Below are 22,063 nucleotides of genomic sequence, written 5' to 3' on the forward strand. Positions count from 1 at the left end.
TAGAATTTAGAAAAAGTATGAAGCGAAGACCAAGTCGCCGCCTTACAAATCTGTTCAACAGAGGCCTCATGTTTAAAAGCTACTGCTCTAGTAGAATGAGCTGTAATTCTTTCAGGAGGCTGCTGGCCAGCAGTCTCATAAGCCAAGCGGATTATGCTTCTTAGCCAAAAAGAAAGAGAAGTTGCCGAAGCCTTTTGGCCTCTCCTCTGTCCAGAGTAGACAACAAACAAAGCAGATGTTTGACGAAAATCCTTCGTAGCTTGTAAATAGAATTTTAAAGCACGGACCACATCAAGATTGTGTAATAGACGTTCCTTCTTTGAAGAAGGATTAGGACATAGTGAAGGAACAACAATCTCCTGATTTATATTCTTATTAGATACCCCCTTAGGAAGAAACCCAGGTTTGGTACGCAACACTACCTTATCAGCATGGAAAATGAGATAAGGAGAATCACATTGTAAAGCCGATAACTCTGAAACTCGTCGAGCCGAGGAGATAGCTACCAAAAACAGAACTTTCCAAGACAACAGCTTGATATCTATGGAATGCAAAGGTTCAAACGGAACCCCTTGAAGAACTTTAAGAACTAAATTTAGACTCCATGGCGGAGCAACAAGTTTAAACACAGGCTCGATTCTAACTAAAGCCTGACAAAACCCCTGAACGTCTGGAGAATTAGCCAGACGCTTGTGCAAAAGAATAGACAGAGCAGAAATCTGTCATACTTCCATACACTGAGCCACTGAAGGACGAGAAGTGGAATAAAGAACACGGCAAGAGTCTAGAAGTTTTGACAATCTGGCCTTCTTTAGGTAAATCTTCATTTCTACCGAATCTATCAGAGTCCCTAGGAATGAAACTTTTGTTAGAGGTGATAGAGAACTCTTTTCTTCGTTCACCTTCCACCCATGGGATCTCAGAAATGCCCGAACAATGTCCGTATGGGACCTGGCGATTTGAAAAGTCGACGCCTGTATCAGAATGTCGTCTAAGTAAGGGGCTACTGCTATACCCCGCGGCCTTAGGACCGCTAGGAGGGACCCTAGAACCTTTGTAAAGATTCTTGGTGCCGTGGCCAACCCGAAGGGAAGAGCCACAAACTGGTAGTGCCTGTCTAGAAAGGCAAACCTGAGAAAACGATGATGATCTTTGTATATCGGGATGTGAAGATAAGCATCCTTTAAGTCTACAGTAGTCATATATTGACCCTCCTGGATCATAGGAAGGATGGTTCGAATAGTCTCCATCTTGAAGGATGGTACTCTGAGAAATTTGTTTAAGATCTTGAGATCTAAGATTGGTCTGAATGTTCCCTCTTTCTTGGGAACTACAAACAGATTTGAATGGAAGCCCTGCCCCTGTTCCTCCTGCGGAACTGGGTGGATCACTCCCATAACTAGGAGGTCTTGGACACAATGTAAGAATGCCTCTCTCTTTATCTGGTTTGCAGATAAATGTGAGAGATGAAATCTCCCTTTTGGGGGAGAGATTTTGAATTCCAGAAGATAACCCTTGGACACAATTTCCAATGCCCAGGGATCCTGGACATCTCTTGCCCAAGCCTGGACGAAGAGAGAGAGTCTGCCCCCTACTAGATCCGTTTCCGGATCGGGGGCTGCTCCTTCATGCTGTCTTAGAGGCAGCAGCAGGCTTTTTGGCCTGTTTCCCCTTGTTCCAAGCCTGGTTAGGTCTCCAGACCGGCTTAGACTAGGCAAAAGTTCCCTCTTGTTTTGTGTTAGAGGAAGTTGAGGTACTGCATAGTATTTATCCAATCTACATAATTTATCTGGGACTACAATAGCGTCACAGTCGTCCAGAGTTGCTAAGAACTCCCTGAGCAATATGCGGAGGTGTTCAAGCTTAAATTTAAATGTAGACATATCAGAATCAGGTTGAAGTATCTTCCCTGAATCAGAAAAATCACCCACAGATTGAAGTTCCCCTGCTTCGGCTTCAGTACATTGTGAGGGTGTATCAGACATAGCCACTAAAGCGTCAGAGAGCTCTGTATTTATTCTAGTCCCAGAGCTGTCTCGCTTTCCTTGTAATCCTGGCAGTTTAGATAATACCTCTGTAAGGGTATGACTCATAACTGCCGCCATGTCTTGTAAGGTATATGCAATGGGCGCGCTAGATGTACTTGGCGTCCCCTGAGCGGGAGTAATAGGTTCTGACACGTGGGGAGAGTTAGACGGCATAACTTCCCCCTTGTCAATTTCTTCTGGTGATAAATTTTTTAAAGCCAGAATATGGTCTTTGTAATCTATAGTAAAATCAGTGCATTTGGTACACATTCTAAGAGGGGGTTCCACAATGGCTTCTAAACATAATGAACAATGAGTTTCCTCTATGTCAGACATGTTTAAACAGACTACTAATGAGACCAGCAAGCTTGGAAAACACTTTAATAACTGTGAACAAGCAAAAAATAAAAACGGTACTGTGCTTTTAAGAGAAAAAAACAATCACAAACTGCAAAACAGTGAAAAAAGCAGTAAATTCTACGAAATTTTTATAGTGTGTATAATAGACTGAAATAGCATTGCACCCACTTGCAAATGGATGATTAACCCCTTAGTTTCAAAACCGGATCAAAAAAACGATATAGCCGTTTTTAAACAGTCACAACCAACTGCCACAGCTCTACTGTGGCTCCTACCTGCCCATACGACTTTGGAAGGCACAAAAAAGCTGTAGAGGGGCCCTATATGTCAGGGGACTCCTTCAGGGAAGCTGGATGTCTCAAGCTGCAAAAACTACTGCGCAATTAAGGCACGAAAATAGGCCCCTCCCAACCTGTACTCACAGTGAGAGGGTCTTAAAAAACTATCCCTAGGCAAAATCTAGTCAGCCATGTGGAAAAACTGGGCCCCAGAATAAAGTTTTATCACCATTTGTAGTAAACGTTTATATACATCAAGCAAACGTTATATCTATTAAGTAATGAGAGTAAATAACAAAAATATTACCCTTTACAGCAAGCATGATACCAGTCGTTATTAAATCACTGTAATCAGGCTTACCTTAAATACATCAGGTACTGTCAGCATTTTCTAGCTTATCTCTCTAGAAAAATGTAAAACTGCACATACCTCAGAGCAGGAAACCCTGCACGCTATTCCCCCAGCTGAAGTTACCCATCTCTTCAGTTATGTGTGAGAACAGCAGTGGACCTTAGTTACAAACTGCTAAGAGTATCAAAAAACTTCAGGCAGACTCTTCTTCACCTTTCTGCCTGAAGCCAAAATAGTACAACTCCGGTACCATTTGAAAATAATAAACTTTTGATTGAAGATAAACTACATTAATTCACCACATCTCTCTAGCTACTTACCTTGTCGAGAGCTGCAAGAGAATGACTGGGAGGTGGCAGTTAGGGGAGGAGCTATATAGACAGCTCTGCTGTGGGTGATCCTCTTGCAGCTTCCTGTTGGGAAGGAGAATATCCCACAAGTAATGGATGAATCCGTGGACTGGATACACCTTACAAGAGAAAGAAATGAGTAAATCTATTTAAAATTTACAATTTTCAGCCATACACTGCCTACTAATGCTTAATGACAACTTATAGGTACTTCCACTAATGTTACATGAGCATCAGCAGGACATCCACTAATAACTAATGTCTATTAAGAGGAAGTGCAGAACTGATACTTCTATATTGGCTGCAATTTGACCCCTTAGCGACAGAGGACCTGTCAGGCACGTCCTACAAAAAGTGTCAGTTAAGGACCAAGGACGTGCCTGACATGTCCTCTGGGGTTTCAAGCGCTGGAAGCGATTGTGATCGCTTCCAGACACTTTCGGGTTATTGCAGTAATGCCTCGATATTGAGACATCCTGCAATACCCTTTTTTTTAGCCACCAGTGCAGAAAGAACCCCTCTGTGGCCCTCTCTGCATCGGCCAGCGATGGTGCTGATCGTTGGTGGGTGGGAGCCATAGCAAGTAGGCGGGTGGGCGTCCCATCGCTGTTCCACTTCCTGTCAGGCCGGATGATGGTGCCGGTAGCGGGGGCAGGAGCGGGTGGCACTGGGACTGCTACACTACAGAAAAGTGTAAGGGATTAAGAGAGAGGGGGGAATAAATGTTTAGAAAGGGATCTGTGAGGGGGAAGGGTTTTGAGGGGGAGCAGCTACACTACAGAAAATTGTGGTTTTAATTTATTTATTTACAAAAAAGGCCTTTTTTTTAACAAACTGCCAGTACCCAAGATGGCGGCAACTAGGTTGGGGGGGAGGGCCAGAGAGGCTGATGGGGGGGGGGGTCAGGGAGGTTGGGGGCTAAGGGGGGATCCAACACTGCAGAATAACTATAAAAAAAAGCCTTTAATTTTTGTACTGGCAGACTTTCTGACAGTACTTAAGATGGCAGTGACAATTGTGAGGTGGGGAAAGGAAGAGAGCTGTTTGAGAAGGGTCAGGGAGGGATCAGGGGGTTGGATGTGTCAGGTAGGAGGCTGATCTCTACACTAAAGCTAAAATTAACCCTACAAGCTACCTAATTAACCCCTTCACTGCTGGGCATAATACAAGTGTGGTGGCCCAGCGGCATTTAGTGGCCTTCTAATTACCTAAAAGCAATGCCAAAGCCATATATGTCTGCTATTTCTGAACAAAGGGGATCCCAGAGATGCATTTACAAACATTTGTGCCATAATTGCACAAGCTGTTTGTAAATAATTTCAGTGAGAAACCTAAAGTTTGTGAAAAAGTTAACGATTTTTTTTATTTGATCACATTTGGCAGTGAAATGATGGAATGAAATATACCAAAATGGGCCTAGATCAATACTTTGGGTTTGAAGAAAAGAGAGAAACTGAAGTAAATTTCAAGTTATTCACCTACATCTATATATGTCATATAAGTTATCATAAGTAGTAGTACTTTAAGCAATAGTTAAATTCAGTTAAATAAGAGCAGAGACCACGAAGAGGTGGGTATGCTCAGAAAAGTATTGCTTTTATGTACTATCTGTAAGTACTTGAATAAAGGTATATTAAAATGTAACTTTTAATTAAATTGCAATTTAAAAAGAGCAGCAAAAAAATGGTAAGAGCTGCTTGTTGCTCACACACACTTAAAAACACACCACCTGTGTAAATATTTGGAGGAAATAGTTAATAACTTCTGTTGAAACTAGTATTCAATGAAATGAAATAATATTGCTAGAGAAAGGAGATATTTACTGATATATTGTTAACACACCAACGGGTACTGTGTCTATAAGTAGTTTTAATCTATCGCTCAGCGTTTGCGTTCACATTGTTATACCACTTCAACGCAACACAGTAACAGTACTGACGGTGTCACCACAACTAGCGATATGGAAGCGTATGTGAAACGTGACTGCGTTAGGGGAGTCTTTGTATTTTAATTGCCCTCCAGTTGTTATTAAAAAATACTAGATATTTATGTTTAACTAGTTTAAAGAATTATTGGAAGATAATTTCCTCGAGAGTTTAGTATACTAATTGGTACTCTGAGTAACCCTAGTAGTGGTGACACCGTCAGTACTGTTACTGTGCTGAGTTAAAGTGGTATAACAATCTGAACGCAAACACTGAGCGATAGATTAAAATTACTTATAGACACAGTACCCAGTACACAGTGTGTTAACAATATATCAGTAAATAACAGAATTTATGCTTACCTGATAAATTACTTTCTCCAACGGTGTGTCCGGTCCACGGCGTCATCCTTACTTGTGGGGAATATCTCTTCCCCAACAGGAAATGGCAAAGAGTCCCAGCAAAGCTGTCCATATAGTCCCTCCTAGGCTCCACCCACCCCAGTCATTCGACCGACGGACAGGAGGAAAAAAAACGGAGAAACCATAGGGTGCCGTGGTGACTGTAGTTAGAGAAAATAATTAATCAAACCTGATTAAAAAACCAGGGCGGGCCGTGGACCGGACACACCGTTGGAGAAAGTAATTTATCAGGTAAGCATAAATTCTGTTTTCTCCAACATTGGTGTGTCCGGTCCACGGCGTCATCCTTACTTGTGGGAACCAATACCAAAGCTTTAGGACACGGATGAAGGGAGGGAGCAAATCAGGTTACCTAAACAGAAGGCACCACGGCTTGCAAAACCTTTCTCCCAAAAATAGCCTCTGAAGAAGCAAAAGTATCAAATTTGTAAAATTTCGCAAAAGTGTGCAGTGAAGACCAAGTCACTGCCTTACATATCTGATCAACAGAAGCCTTGTTCTTGAAGGCCCATGTGGAAACCACAGCCCTAGTGGAGTGAGCTGTGATTCTTTCAGGAAGCTGCCGTCCGGCAGTCTCGTAAGCCAATCGGATGATGCTTTTAAGCCAAAAGGAAAGAGAGGTATTAGTCGCTTTTTGACCTCTCCTTTTACCAGAATAGACGACAAACAGAGAAGAAGTTTGTCTGAACTCTTTTGTAGCTTCTAAATTGAATTTTAGAGCACGGACTACGTCTAAATTGTGTAACAAACGTTCCTTCTTTGAAACAGGATTCGGACACAAAGAAGGTACAACTATCTCCTGGTTAATATTTTTGTTAGAAACAACCTTTGGAAGAAAACCAGGCTTAGTAGGCAAAACAACCTTATCTGAATGGAACACCAGATAGGGCGGAGAACACTGCAGAGCAGATAACTCAGAAACTCTTCTAGCAGAAGAAATAGCAACCAAAAACAAAACTTTTCAAGATAACTACTTAATATCTATGGAATGTAGAGGTTCAAACGGAACCCCTTGAAGAACTGAAAGAACTAGATTTAAACTCCAGGGAGGAGTCAAAGGTCTGCAAACAGGCTTGATCCTAACCAGAGCCTGAACAAATGCTTGAACATCTGGCACAGCTGCCAGTCGTTTGTGTAATAAGACAGATAAAGCAGAAATCTGTCCCTTTAGAGAACTCGCTGATGATCCTTTATCCAAACCCTCTTGTAGAAAGGAAAGGATCTTAGGGATTTTGATCTTATTCCATAAGAATCCCTTGGATTCACACCAGCAGATATATCTTTTCCATATTTTATGGTAAATTTTTCTAGTTACCGGTTTTCTGGCTTGAACTAGAGTATCTATCACAGAATCTGAAAACCCACGCTTTGATAGAATAAAGCGTTCAATTTCCAAGCCGTCAGCTGGAGGGAGACCAGATTTGGATGTTCGAATGGACCCTGTACAAGAAGATCCTGTCTCAAAGGTAGCTTCCATGGTGGAACCGATGACATATTCACCAGGTCTGCATACCAAGTCCTGCGTGGCCACGCAGGAGCTATCAAGATCACCGAGGCCCTCTCCTGCTTGATCCTGGCTACCAGCCTGGGAATGAGAGGAAACGGTGGAAACACATAGGCTAGGTTGAAGGTCCAAGGCGCTACTAGTGCATCCACTAGAGTCGCCTTGGGATCCCTGGATCTGGACCCGTAGCAAGGAACCTTGAAGTTCTGACGAGACGCCATCAGATCCATATCTGGAATGCCCCATAATTGAGTCAACTGGGCAAAGATCTCCGGGTGGAGTTCCCACTCCCCCGGATGGAATGTCTGACGACTCAGATAATCCGCCTCCCAGTTTTCCACACCTGGGATGTGGATCGCAGATAGGTGGCAGGAGTTATCCTCCGCCCATTTTATTATTTTGGTCACTTCATTCATCGCCAGGGAACTCCTTGTTCCCCCCTGATGATTGATATAAGCAACAGTCGTCATGTTGTCTGATTGGAATCTTATGAATCTGGCCTTTGCTAGTTGAGGCCAAGCCCTGAGAGCATTGAATATCGCTCTCAGTTCCAGAATGTTTATCGGGACCATAGTCCCTAAGCTTTCAGGGATTCCCAGACCGCGCCCCAGCCCACTAGTCTGGCGTCGGTCGTGACGATGACCCACTCTTGTCTGCGGAAGCTCATTCCCTGGGACAGGTGGTCTAGGGTTAGCCACCAACGGAGTGAGTCTCTGGTCTTCTGATCTACTTGAATCACTGGAGACAAGTCTGTATAGTCCCCATTCCACTGTTTCAGCATGCACAGTTGTAATGGTCTTAGATGAATTCGCGCAAAAGGAACTATGTCCATTGCTGCAACCATCAACCCTACTACTTCCATGCACTGAGCTACGGAAGGACGAGGAATAGAATGAAGAACTTGACAAGCGTTTAGAAGTTTTGACTTTCTGACTTCTGTCAGGAAAATCCTCATTTCTAAAGAATCTATTATTGTTCCCAAGAAGGGAACTCTTGTCGATGGAGACAGGGAACTTTTTTCTATGTTCACCTTCCATCCGTGAGATCTGAGAAAGGCCAGAACGATGTCTGTGTGAGCCTTTGCCTTTGAAAGAGACGACGCTTGTAGAATGTCGTCCAGGTACGGTACTACTGCAATGCCCCTTGGTCTTAGAACCGCTAGAAGGGATCCAAGTACCTTGGTGAAAATCCTTGGAGCAGTGGCTAACCCGAATGGGAGGGCCACAAACTGGTAATGTTTGTCCAGAAAGGCGAACCTTAGGAACTGATGATGTTCTTTGTGGATAGGAATATGTAGATACGCATCCTTTAGATCCACGGTAGTCATAAATTGACCTTCCTGGATTGTGGGTAGAATCGTTCGAATGGTTTCCATTTTGAACGATGGTACTCTGAGAAATTTGTTTAGGATCTTTAAATCCAGAATTGGTCTGAAAGTTCCCTCTTTTTTGGGAACTACAAACAGATTTGAGTAAAAACCCATTCCTTGTTCCGCCGTTGGAACTGGGTGTATCACTCCCATCTTTAACAGGTCTTCTACACAATGTAAGAATGCCTGTCTCTTTATTTGGTTTGAGGATAAGTGAGACATGTGGAACCTTCCCCTTGGGGGTAGTTCCTTGAATTCCAGAAGATAACCCTGAGAAACTATTTCTAGTGTCCAGGGATCCTGAACATCTCTTGCCCAAGCCTGAGCAAAGAGAGAGAGTCTGCCCCCTACTAGATCCGGTCCCGGATCGGGGGCTACTCCTTCATGCTGTTTTGTTAGTAGCAGTAGGCTTCTTGGCCTGCTTACCCTTGTTCCAGCCTTGCATCGGTTTCCAGGCTGGTTTGGTTTGAGAAGCATTACCCTCTTGTTTAGAGGATGTAGAGTTAGAGGCCAGTCCGTTCCTGAAATTGCGAAAGGAACGAAAATTAGACTTATTCTTGGCTTTGAAAGGCCTATCTTGTGGGAGGGCGTGGCCCTTTCCCCCAGAGATGTCTGAAATAATCTCTTTCAATTCTGGCCCAAAGAGAGAGTCTTACCCTTGAAAGGGATATTAAGCAATTTTGTCTTGGAAGATACATCCGCTGACCAAGACTTTAGCCAAAGCGCTCTGCGCGCCACAATTGCAAACCCTGAATTTTTCGCCGCTAATCTTGCTAGTTGCAAAGCGGCATCTAAAATAAAAGAATTAGCAAACTTGAGTGCGTGAACTCTGTCCATAACCTCCTCATACGGAGTCTCTCTACTGAGCGACTTTTCTAGTTCCTCGAACCAGAACCACGCTGCTGTAGTGACAGGAACAATGCACGAAATGGGTTGCAGGAGGTAACCTTGCTGTACAAAAATCTTTAAGCAAACCCTCCAATTTTTTATCCATAGGATCTTTGAAAGCACAATTATCCTCGATAGGAATAGTAGTGCGCTTGTTTAAAGTAGAAACTGCCCCCTCAACCTTAGGGACTGTCTGCTTTAAGTCCTTTCTGGGGTCGACCATAGGAAATAATTTCTTAAATATAGGAGGGGGGGCAAAAGGTATGCCGGGCTTCTCCCACTCCTTATTCACTATATCCGCCACCCGCTTGGGTATAGGAAAAGCGTCAGGGTGCACCGGAACCTCTAGGAACTTGTCCATCTTGCATAATTTTTCTGGAATGACCAGGTTGTCACAATCATCCAGAGTAGATAACACCTCCTTAAGCAGTGCGCGGAGATGCTCTAATTTAAATGTCACAACATCAGGTTCTGCCTGTTGAGAAATTATACCTGAATCTGAAATTTCCCCATCCGACAAAACCTCCCTCATGACCCCTTAAGATTGGTGTGAGGGTATGACAGAGCAATTATCATCAGCGCCCTCCTGCTCTACAGTGTTTAAAACAGAGCAATCACGCTTTCTCTGATATGCAGGCATTTTGGATAAAATATTTGCTATGGAGTTATCCATTACTGCCGTTAATTGTTGCATAGTAATAAGCATTGGCGCGCTAGAAGTACTAGGGGCCTCCTGTGTGGGCAAAACTGGTGTAGACACAGAAGGAGATGATGTAGAACTATGTCTACTCCCTTCATCTGATGAATCATCTTGGGCAACTTTACTATCTGTGGCAATACTGTCCTTACTTTGTTTGGACGCTATGGCACAATTATCACACAATTTTGAAGGGACACACACATTGATCTTCAAACATATAGAACATAGCTTATCTGAAGGTGCAGACATGTTAAACAGGCTTAAACTTGTCAAGAAAGTACAAAAAAACTGTTTAAAATAAAACCGTTACTGTATCTTTAAATTTTAAACAGTGCACACTTTATTACTGAATATGTGAAAAAGTATGAAGGAATTGTTCAAAATTTACCAAATTTTCACCACAGTGTCTTAAAGCATTCAAAGTATTGCACACCAATTTTCAGAGCTTTAACCCTTAAAATAAAGAAACCGGAGCCGGTTACAGTTTTAACCCCTCTACAGTCCCAGCTACAGCCTTTGCTACGACTTTACCAAACCCAGGGGGGAATACGATACCAAATGAAGCCTTCTAGGAACTTTTCCAACTACTTTCAGATCCTCACACATGCATCTGCATGTCTTGCTCTCAAAAGTAACTGCGCAGTAATGGCGCGAAAATGAGGCTCAGCCTACAACTGGGAAGGCCCTTCCTGACTGTAAAGGTGTCCAACACAGTGCCTGACGTTAAAAAACCGTTAAAAAACGTTAAAAAACGTTCCCCAAGCTTATAAGTGTGAATTACAAGCATAAACATGTATAAAATGCCCAAATAAAGCAATCGATTTTGCCCATAAAACTGTCTACCAGTTTTATAGCCCATATTAAGCCCTTTATTCTGTTTGAGACTAAGAAAATGGCTTACCGGTCCCCATGAGGGGAAATGACAGCCTTCCAGCATTACACAGTCGTGTTAGAAATATGGCTAGTCATACCTTAAGCAGAAAAGTCTGCTAACTGTTTCCCCCAACTGAAGTTACTTCATCTCAACAGTCCTATGTGGAAACAGCAAACGATTTTAGTTACTGTCTGCTAAAATCATCTTCCTCTCACAAACAGAACTCTTCATCTTTTTCTGTTTCAGAGTAAATAGTACATACCAGTACTATTTTAAAATAACAAAATCTTGATAGCAGAATAAAAAACTACAACTAAACACCACATACTCTTAACCATCTCCGTGGAGATGTTGCCTGTGCAACGGCAAAGAGAATGACTGGGGTGGGCGGAGCCTAGGAGGGACTATATGGACAGCTTTGCTGGGACTCTTTGCCATTTCCTGTTGGGGAAGAGATATTCCCCACAAGTAAGGATGACGCCGTGGACCGGACACACCAATGTTGGAGAAATGTCCTATCTCTAGCAATATTATTTAATTGAATACTAGTTTCAACAGAAGTTATTAACTATTTCCTCTATATATTTACACTGGTGGTGTGTTTTTAAGTGTGTGTGAGCAACAAGCAGCTCTTACCATTTTTTGCTGCTCTTTTTAAATTGCAATTTAATTAAAAGTTACATTTTAATATACCTTTATTCAAGTACTTACAGATAGTACATAAAATCAATACTTTGAGTTGTCTACAAAAAATATATATACATGTGAAGGGTTATTCAGGGATTCCTGACAGATACTATCGCTAATTTTGAAAAGAAAAAAATGGTTTGGAAATAGCAATGTGCTACTTGTACTTATTGCCCTATAACTTGCAAAAAAAGCAAAGAACTTGTAAACATTGGGTATTTCTAAACCCAGGACAAAATTTAGTAACTATTTAATGGGTGTTTTTTGGTGGTTGTAGATGTGCAACACAAGTTAGAAAAAGTGTGTTTTTTTCATCATATTTTATATTTTTTATAGTAAATTCTATATGATGAAAATAAAGGTATCTTTAGAAAGTCCATTTAATGGCGAGATAAACGGTAAATAAATAATGTGTGTGGATACAGTAAATGAGGAAAATTATAGCTAAACACAAACACTGCAGAAATGTAAAAATAGCCCTGGTCCTTAACGGTAAGAAAATTGAAAATCGGTCTGGTCACTAAGGGTTTAAACAGTTTTTTACACCCCAATGTAGCAAAAAAACAAAAACATGCTTAGATACTGCCCTTTCACATGAATGACATAACTGTGTTCAGTACAGTGTCCTTTTAGACAGCAAATATATTTTAAAAGTTGGAATAATTATCCCTAATTCAGTAACGGTTTGTGAATAAGCACTTCAAAGTAACACAATTGTGTAGGCTGTATTAAGCAAACATCAATACTGCTCAATTATGTTCTAATTTAATGCACTTTCAAGAACAAATATGTAGCCACAGTTTCAGGGCAGGATTTACAGTCTAGGTGACCGTAGGCACCAAAATCTGAAGCTGAAATCTTGTAGTCAAAACATATACATGGAAAACAGTAAAATTGTCTATTATAAGTACTTCCATCTGGCTTTAGTATACAGTGAGTAAAGCCCTGGCACATTAGCACTCATCAGTTTATAATAGTGAAAACTACTTACAGAGCTGATTTAGTTTGTATTCCGCTGTCTCAGATTTTTATCTTTGTGGTTGTTTGTAGAGTTACTCTTCCTAAATTAAGCACAAAAAAAATTATTTAATTCTATTTTCAAAGAAATGTGGTAATTAAAATCATAGTATTCTTTTAAAGATATCTCACACCACCCAGAAGCAAGATTGTTTTGAAATGCATGTTAGTGCCTCTCAGCACGTTTTTCTCATTATACAGCTAGTATTAGTTTTTGTTTATATAAAAAATATGCATGGAAGTCAATAATATATCCTATATACTGTTTAAAATACCAGCATTTATAACCATGCACTCCACCAAGAATGAGCATTGACAGAAACATAGATTTATAGTGGAAAAGTACAGCAGCAAGGTGATCCCCATGCCAGGCAAGCGTCACAGGAATCGGATGTAAAATGCCTTTATATTTTCAAACAGACAAGGGCCTAACCCAAGGACCTTGTCTGTTTGAAAATATAAAGGCACCTTACATTAGATTCCTGTGGTTTGCCTACTTTTTTGGGATTCCTGTGACGCTTGCCAGGCGTGGGAGATCACCTTGCTGATAAAAAAAAAAAAAAAAAAAAAAAATTATATATATATATATATATATATATATATATATATATATATATATATATATATATATATACACACACACACACACACACACATACATACATATTGAACAAAGACAGTGAACACTCAGGGTTTTGCCAAACAAAATCAAAATTTATTGACGTTTCGGGGATGTTGCTCCCCTTCTTCAGAACTAAATAGTGGTACACAAAACCCCCTTAAATAGGGCAAACAATAATACAATAATTACCTCCCCCAACAAACAGGCTCCAAAACAAATGCTGCAATAAACTCTGTGTAAACCATCAAACCGGAAGTGATATCACAGTACACTTCTGGTCCGTTTAGTAACATTACCCCTTCACAATATAAAAAACCGAAAACACACCATTAATATAAAGTATAATTACCTAATACACATACTACTGACAAACATAAAAATATCCTGCTGTGTACACTACATGCGGTTGTTATTACTCACAACCAGAACTGGTGCAAACTGCTAATCCTGAAGTGCTCATGTTCACAAAACACCGGAAGTGGGGCATATTATTTAAGCTTGAGTAACACAAAAACCGGTACTGAAAACCAGAAGCGGGGCACAAAATATGTGTAAACATTTTAAGAGCACTATTGCTTATAAATATAAAGCAGGCAAACAAACATACAGTGTTAATAATTTTTGATACTACATACAATGTGCCTAATAAGTGTATTGGAATAAATAATAAAAGGTATATTGAAAAGTATAAAAAAAAAAAAATTTGAGGGACCTAAGTACCTAGCCACAAGTGTATCAATACAGAAAAAATTGAAGCAGAAAAAAAATATTGGAGCAGAAATTCCTGGAAAGAGGATATAAAGTTAAAATTATTGATCCTATCTATGAACATACCAAGGGACTTACCCAAGATGATGTACTTCAACAACAAAATACATATAAGGACACAACTACAAAAGTGATGACTACTACATTTGCTCCCAGCACAGTACATCTGGGCCAAATAGTAAAAAAACATTTGAACTTTCTCCATTCGGATCCTAAACTAAAGTTTGCCAAATCAACCACCCCTCTGGTGGGCTACAAACGTAATGCTAACATCCGTGATCTTTTGGTCAAAACAGACCCGGTCAGCTTGTATCAAACTGCCACCACAACTAACATCAGAGGTTGTTACAGATGCCCAAATTGTACCATGTGCAATGGTCTAATTGCCACTAAGAAATTTAATCACCCACATACCAATAAGAAATACACTATTCTAAACTCAATTACATGTACTGCTGAGTATGTGGTGTGCATGCTCTTTTGTCCATGTGGGAAACATTATATTGGAAAGACACAAGGGACTCGCATGAACGCATGGCAAACCATAGGATGGCCATGAGACGAGCTATAGAAAAGGGACGCTCTGACAAACCAGTGGCGTTCCACTGGATGGAGGCCAAGCATCTGGTAGCTGCCGTAAAAGTGATCCTGATTGACCACATACCAAAGCCACCAAGATGTGGAAACAGAAATAAGTTACTTCTCAGGAGAGGAGCTGAATGGATTCTGAGATTAGACACTATTGCTCCTAAGGGTTTGGATTCTATGCCTGATTTGAGTTGTCTCATGTGAACATGGCTTTATTTAAATAGGGGCTCATAAGAAAACGTATCTACCATGGTAGGATGCATTGCAGGTACCTAGATGTATGTGGACACCAGGTATGTGCATTTCTGCAACCTTTTGGCTTCACACTGTGGTTTGTCTGACCCGGGGGTGGATCCTTTGGCATTGGTGTTGGTATACTTCCTAACTCAGCTGCTCCTGCAAATAAATTGGCCATATGTGTTCTGACATGCTGTAACTGATCATGTTTATATCTTGACAACGTCTGACATAGTTACCCCAGATGGGATCTTTGATACTTGAAAGAGAATAAGTATCCATAACAGCTTAGAAAGCTCTATTTGAGTTGGAGGTGTTCAATGTCCAATTAATACCTATTCATTGCCAGTAGTAGACATGTGTGTATGTATATATATATATATATATATATATATATATATATATATATATATATATATATATATATACATATATATATATATATATATATATATATATATATATATATATATATTCTGCTTTTATTTTTTCCTGTATTGATACACTTGTGGTTAGGTACTTAGGTACCTCAACATTTTTTTTTTATACTTTTCAATATACCTTTTATTATTTATTCCAATACACTTATTAGGCACATTGTATGTAGTATTAAAAATGATTAACACTGTATGTTTGTTTGCTTGCTTTATATTTATTAGTAATAGTGCTCTTTAAACGTTTACACTTATTTTGTGCCCCACTTCCAGTTTTCAGTACCGGTTTTTGTGTTACACAAGCTTAAATAATATGCCCCACTTCCGGTGTTTTGTGAACATGAGCACTTCCGGATTAGCAGTTTGCACCAGTTCCGGGTGTGAGTAATAACAACCGCAGGTAGTGTACACAGCAGGATATTTTTATGTTTGTCAGTAGTATGTGTATTAGGTAATTATACTTTATATTAATGGTGTGTTTTTTGTTTTTTTTATATTGAGAAGGGGTAATGTTACTAAACTGACCGGAAGTGTACTGTGATATCACTTCCGGTTTGACGGTTTACACAGAGTGTAATGCAGCATTTGTTTTGGCGCCTGTTTGTTGGGGGAGGTAATTATTGTTTGCCCTATTTAAGGGGGTTTTATGTACCACTATTTAGTTCTGAAGAAGGGAAGCAACATCCCCGAAACGTCAATACATTTTTATTTTGTTTGGCAAAACCCTGAGTCTACACTGTCTTTGTTCAGTGTGTATCTGGAGTGTTAGCTCAGGTGGCTAACTCAGGAGGGCGGATTCACTTATTGAGTTTGAAATATATATATATAAATAAATAATCATACATACACACGCAATATATATATATATTTTCACACACATACATATATATGCGCATATACATTATATATATATATATATATATATATATATATATATATATATATAGAAGCAAGTAAAATGTGTTCACTCAGTATACTGGGTAGACACAAGTGATACTCTATAATTGGCGCTAGTCAATATTGTGTAGGGTATAGTGGCAGCTATACAAGACAAGTACTGGTTGAGATGTATGACCCCAATCAGTAAGTGTAAATGTGTATACAAGGGTTGATACAGCGCCTATATATCCATTAAAATATGGGTAATGTATGGGAATATGAATAAAAGAGATAAATAATAGATTAAAAATTAATGATAATAAATAAAAAAGATATAAAAATATATAGTAAAATAAATAATACTAAAAAGTAAATAAATTGTGAAACAATGTTCATATAAGTCTTTAGAATGTATACAGTCCGTAATAAATCTTCACATAAAGTTGATATGCAGTAATAGATGGTATATAATACCCTTACCAGATATTACCCCAATCTAATGAGGTAAGTATGCCGCACTGGGGGTATATATAGATAGTAAAATCTTCTCCATGTATCCAGATGTGATGCCTCTTGGGTGTTTCTGGTTGTAAATAGATCCCTTGCACTTCCTTTGGGTTGGTAGTTAGCCTCTTGGGGTACCTTTTCTGTCTTGGTATAAACTTTCATCCCCGTGGAGATGCTACTTGTTCAGAGCGGCAAGGAGAATGACTCATATATATATATATACATACATACAGGTGGCCCTCGGTTTACGACGGTTCAATTTGCGCCGTTTCAGAATAACGCCCTTTTTTTTGCTATTGAAAGCTTTAGCACATGCATACATTAAAATAGCCAGTAGGTGGAGCTGTCCGCTTGTGTTGCAGCAAACACATGCAAAGAAAAGCAAGCCAGATGTGATCAATGGATCAGCTTTCAAAGGAACAATATCTAGCAGCCACTTCCCTTAGCTGCAGACTCAATGCAGAGAAATGTTTGCAGAAAAAGGCAAGTAAAAAACGTTTTTGTTCATTAAACTTAGTTTGATGATGATAGTCTGTTGTGTGATTAAACACAGGCAGGCTGAAATCAGTATATAACCAGACCTGAGCAATGGAGCCGTTTTTTAAAGGAACAAGATCTAGCAGCCACTTCCCTTAGCTGCAGAAAAATGCAAGTAAAAAAATGTTTTTCTTCATTAAACTTAGTTTGATGATGATACAGTCTGTTGTGTGATTATTTTGTTTTTGTTCATTAAACTTAGTTTGATGATGATACAGTCTGTGTTTGTGTGATAATTTTATTAGGTGCGGTTTAGCAAATGTTTTTGTTTATTAAACTTAGTTTGATGATGACACAATCTATTTTATTAGGTTAATAATGCTGTTTCGCATTTAAAGTCTTCATTTCAAAGCTTTAAAAATAATGTATTAGGTGTTACTTATGACAATTTTGAGAGGGGTCTGGAACCTAACTCCCTCACTTCCCATTGACTTACATTATAAACTGGGTTTCAATATACAACGGTTTCGATTTACAACCATTCCTTCTGGAACCTAACCACGGCGTAAACTGAGGGCTACATATATATATATATATATATATATATATATATATATATATATATATATATATATATATATATATATATATATATATATATATATATATATATACACACACATACATACACACACAGTACTATGCAAAAGTCTTAGGCCACCATTAGATTTGTTGTTTTAGCAAAGTTTTAATGACCATCCATATTTATCTTTTGGTCTCTTTATTAAGATACAAACAGAAAATATGTACACAAAATATAAAAAAATAAAATTTTCATAACAAAATGGTTTCTTCAGGCAAAAGTCAGTATTTAGGGGGAACTTCCGGGAGGCTGCCATGACTATTCGCATGAATGTTGGCTGCTCCAAATCTTGGACCTTATTTTCACAAAATCTAACCTCTATCGCCTCATAGAACACAGCTTTACATCATATATCCTACAATGAAGAATGCTCTCTAAAATGAAGATACTTTTTTTCTATTTGGTGCTATTTTCAGCCTTCAGGAACACTTCAGAGATTACGGCCTCCTAATTAACCCCCCGGCAGAGTACCTCCATGTCTCTGTCGTTAATAGCAGTGTTTTCTTACACATCACTGCCTACATTGACATTCCATGTATCTGCCTAATATTTTCCTTGGAAGAGCATACCACAGCATTATACAAATTTACCTTCGATCCATAAGCTACTTAATCGATGACTGAGGTGGCCATAATGGAGTGGGAAATAGAAGTCCTAAGGATCCTGGACGATAACTTTCTTAAACTGGAACACTCACTAATTATGGCGTTTGCGAAAATATACACAGAATGTCCCAAAGCTACTCACATGAAGACGACAATAGTGCCCTCTGAGAGTGTGGCATCTGAAGATCTAGCGCCTCAAGATAGCATCACTGGGGTTGAATTGCTGGACAACTCCCGAGATGCGGGAACAGAGCGAACAAATTGAGCAAATATCCTCACCAGTAGAAGAATGCCCATCGATAACAGCATGGAAAATCAATGTGTGCAAACCACAGACGCTCTATATCCCTGGAAAGTATTGAGCATACCGGCACCAATGGAACATAACCACAATCAAACTAGTGCAGTTCAAGCAAAAGTGAACAGTACTGCGGCTCGGCTGGCTAATCCTGCTACAGCTATTTGGAATTACAGCATACCCGCTATAGGTGCAAAGGATTACCCCATTGAATCTGATGAGACTGTTTACTCGTCTCAGAATAGTGCTACCAAACGTCTAAGCATAGGTTGAAAGCTGTGCAACTAGGCCTGCAATATACCCTGGAGGGTAGACAGCGGACTCAGGCCCGGACTGGGAAATCAGACCGGCCCTGAAAATTTGTATAGACCAGCCCAGCCACGCCCCCCTTCCAACCCAGCCACGCCCCCTCCAGCCCAGTCCATACAAATTCTGAAACTTGCCAGAAATAATGCTGCAGTGCTTCCCTCCCTCACGCAAACCACTCTTTCCATGACTGAGCAGATCCCAGACCCCTTCAGTGCTGAAACATGACTGCAATTAATGACCCAGAGGTCCCCTTCGGGGATCATCATAAAATAAGAAATTTAATATAACGATTGATCTCATATATGTTGTGCCATTGTCAGGAGGCACTTGGTGTGGATGTATACGATATTTGATTGGATAATAACTATGGAGGCAAAAAATGACTAAACATTCCTTGTGAAGCTGGTTCACCCGAGGGAGGAGGGAGTGGTTTCAGTGTGAAAATTGTCATTCTGTGGTAATAATAGTGTTACTAAAAACTGGGATGTTAATAGGCAGACAATGATATGCAAATGCATCTTACCCGGGCATCAGTTCACATTATTTGTTACAACTGTTTATAACGGACACTCTAGCTCTGGTTAGAGAGACTTCCATAATGAGCAGGAAATGAAAAAAAATCCTTAAATCTTATTAAAACATTAGTACCAATGACAAAGCTCAGGGGGCATCAGGTAATGCAGCAGGCAGGGAGTGAGGAGGAGCGCAGGCGGCATTACGTAATCATGCAGCCGGCAGGGGGTGAGTGAGGAGGAGCGCAGGGGGCATCAGGTAATGCAGCAGGCAGAGAGGTAAGGAACAACACAGGGGGCATTAATGCAGCAGGCATCATGTAATGCAGCAGGCAGGGGGTGAGAAGCAGAGCAGGGGGCATCAGGTAATGCAGGAAGCGCCAGGTGAAGCCTCCGCCTCCTCCAGTGATGACGGCACTCGGGCGGCGACCAGCAGAGGAGGCTCATTGTGCAGCCGCAATCACTCTGCGTCAGCCGGACCGCCGCGGGGATGAGCTCTCTGCCCGGCTAGTGACACCCTGCATCAGGTCTGTGACCTGCCAGCACCCGAGCACTGACTTTTACCACAGGAACAGCTGTGGCACCATGGACAGCTACCGTGAGAGAGGAAGCAGACACAACGGGCACCTAACAGGGAGGGAGAGGGCACTGGCACCGGGAGAAGGGCACAGAGCAGGGAGAGGGGGCACAGCCGGCAGGTTCTGCCAAAGAGGGGCATCAGGCATTGCAGAATGAGGGTGAATAGCACAGACTGCAGGACAGTGTAGTGAGCAGCTGGAGAGGAGCAAGGATATCTGAGGGGGAGATTATGGAGGCAAAAAATGACTAAACATAATATCTTGTGAAGCTGGTTCACCCGAGGGAGTAGTTTCAGTGTGACTGAAGCACAGAGTGTTAGGAGCCAGCATTCAGATCCCTTACCTGCTCTACTGCTCTTCACAGTCCACACGATGCAGCTTCCGGCCCGGCCCACCCCTGGCCTGATGGCCGGCCCACCAGGATATTTCCCGGTATCCCGGTGGCCCAATCCGGCCCTGGCGGGACTTATGCCAGATATTTTATGGTGATGTGTCTAACTTAACATCTGTTTTTATGTTCCATGTAGTTTATTTATTTACTTTTCTCCCCTATTAGTCTTCCATAGACAACAAACATCTGGTGCTGTTTTGCTAGCACACAGGTCAGGAAAGTGTACCAGTGGACTTTATATGTAGACTCCTATGTTTCTTAATATAATTACATTGATGGGACGAGTCCATTATCTCACACTGTTGTTGAAATATATCTTTATATCACCACATTTCATTAAGGACAGATAAGTGGGCTAGCCTATACACTCTACATGATGGACATATGAGCCCTGATTTATAGGGAGTGTATCATTACAATGTATGCATGTCCTAACTTGTCTTAATCTATATTACACCTTGTGGAGATGGTGGTGCATATAGTGGTGTTTATTAGAATATGTTATAGTTCTTTAATTGTTTTATATAATTGCAGCTCATTTATGCTCGCAACTAGACCATGAACCCTCTCGTTTATATTATGTATACATTATCACTAACATTTTTGGCACCCTACTGTAATTATTGCTTATTCCTTATTCCTTATTCTTTTAAACTAAATTCCCAAATGTACTTATATTGCAGTTGGAGCGTATTTCTTAGTAAGTTCATTGTGTTTGAGCTGTCAGCGGCCGAGACAGCAAAACAACTCTTTCTTTTATACGCTCAGTTCACAGTTTAGGGTAACTAAACATTTGTTTTAGTAAAGCTTAGGATTTGGCTAATTCTACTCTGTTGTGTTTACCAGCTTATCTATATATATTCCCCATACACTAGCTACCAGAAACATATTGAGCCCCAGGAATCATTAAATTCCGCAAATCTATAATATGACATCAGCGGTTATCAAAAGCATCATACAGGTTTTGTCATTCCCTTTTACTTCTGCCACCCTCTCTAAGCAATTTACCCCCCACCCAATTAGCTCATATCTCTTTCTTCAGATATATATTCATATATATTCATAGAAGTATAAGTCCATCCTTAATCATATTAGACTCCGTCAGTTCATGCACAGAACTTAACCCACATTTGTTTTAGAATATGGCCATATCTACTCTTACAAAAATGAGTACCCTCACAGTGCTGTGAAAACAGTCTGGTGCACAGTTGTTCTGTGCCGTTCTATTTCAGTAGTTCCTTATGTCAGACCCGGCTGACAAGTGTCCCCAAAATGAATAAGGAATATCCCAAACAGCACAAATAAACAATACTGCCCCCTCACCTCTCTTCGTCCGGTCCTGGGGACGTGGGTGACCACACCTGGTCAAGACGCCTTTTCTCCGGATGGCCGTCCCCGGCTTGCTCTTTGATGCTCCGGGCACCTCCGTCTGGCGTTCCTCTGCAATCCCTCCTCAGATGTG

General features: G+C 40.6%; 1 protein-coding gene across 2 annotated transcripts in view; it reads right to left on the bottom strand.

The window, feature by feature from the left end:
- Nucleotides 1–22,063, bottom strand: part of NPTN (neuroplastin) — a 149,717-nt gene that overhangs the window by 13,840 nt on the left and 113,814 nt on the right. For both annotated transcript variants that reach the window (XM_053717321.1, XM_053717320.1), the window contains exon 7: nt 12,728–12,797. In XM_053717321.1, the coding sequence (XP_053573296.1) occupies nt 12,737–12,797 (61 nt within the window). In that variant the 3' untranslated portion in view covers nt 12,728–12,736. The remainder of the gene's footprint in view (nt 1–12,727; nt 12,798–22,063) is intronic.

Source organism: Bombina bombina, chromosome 6, assembly GCF_027579735.1.
Source record: "Bombina bombina isolate aBomBom1 chromosome 6, aBomBom1.pri, whole genome shotgun sequence".
NCBI classification, from domain to species: domain Eukaryota; kingdom Metazoa; phylum Chordata; class Amphibia; order Anura; family Bombinatoridae; genus Bombina; species Bombina bombina.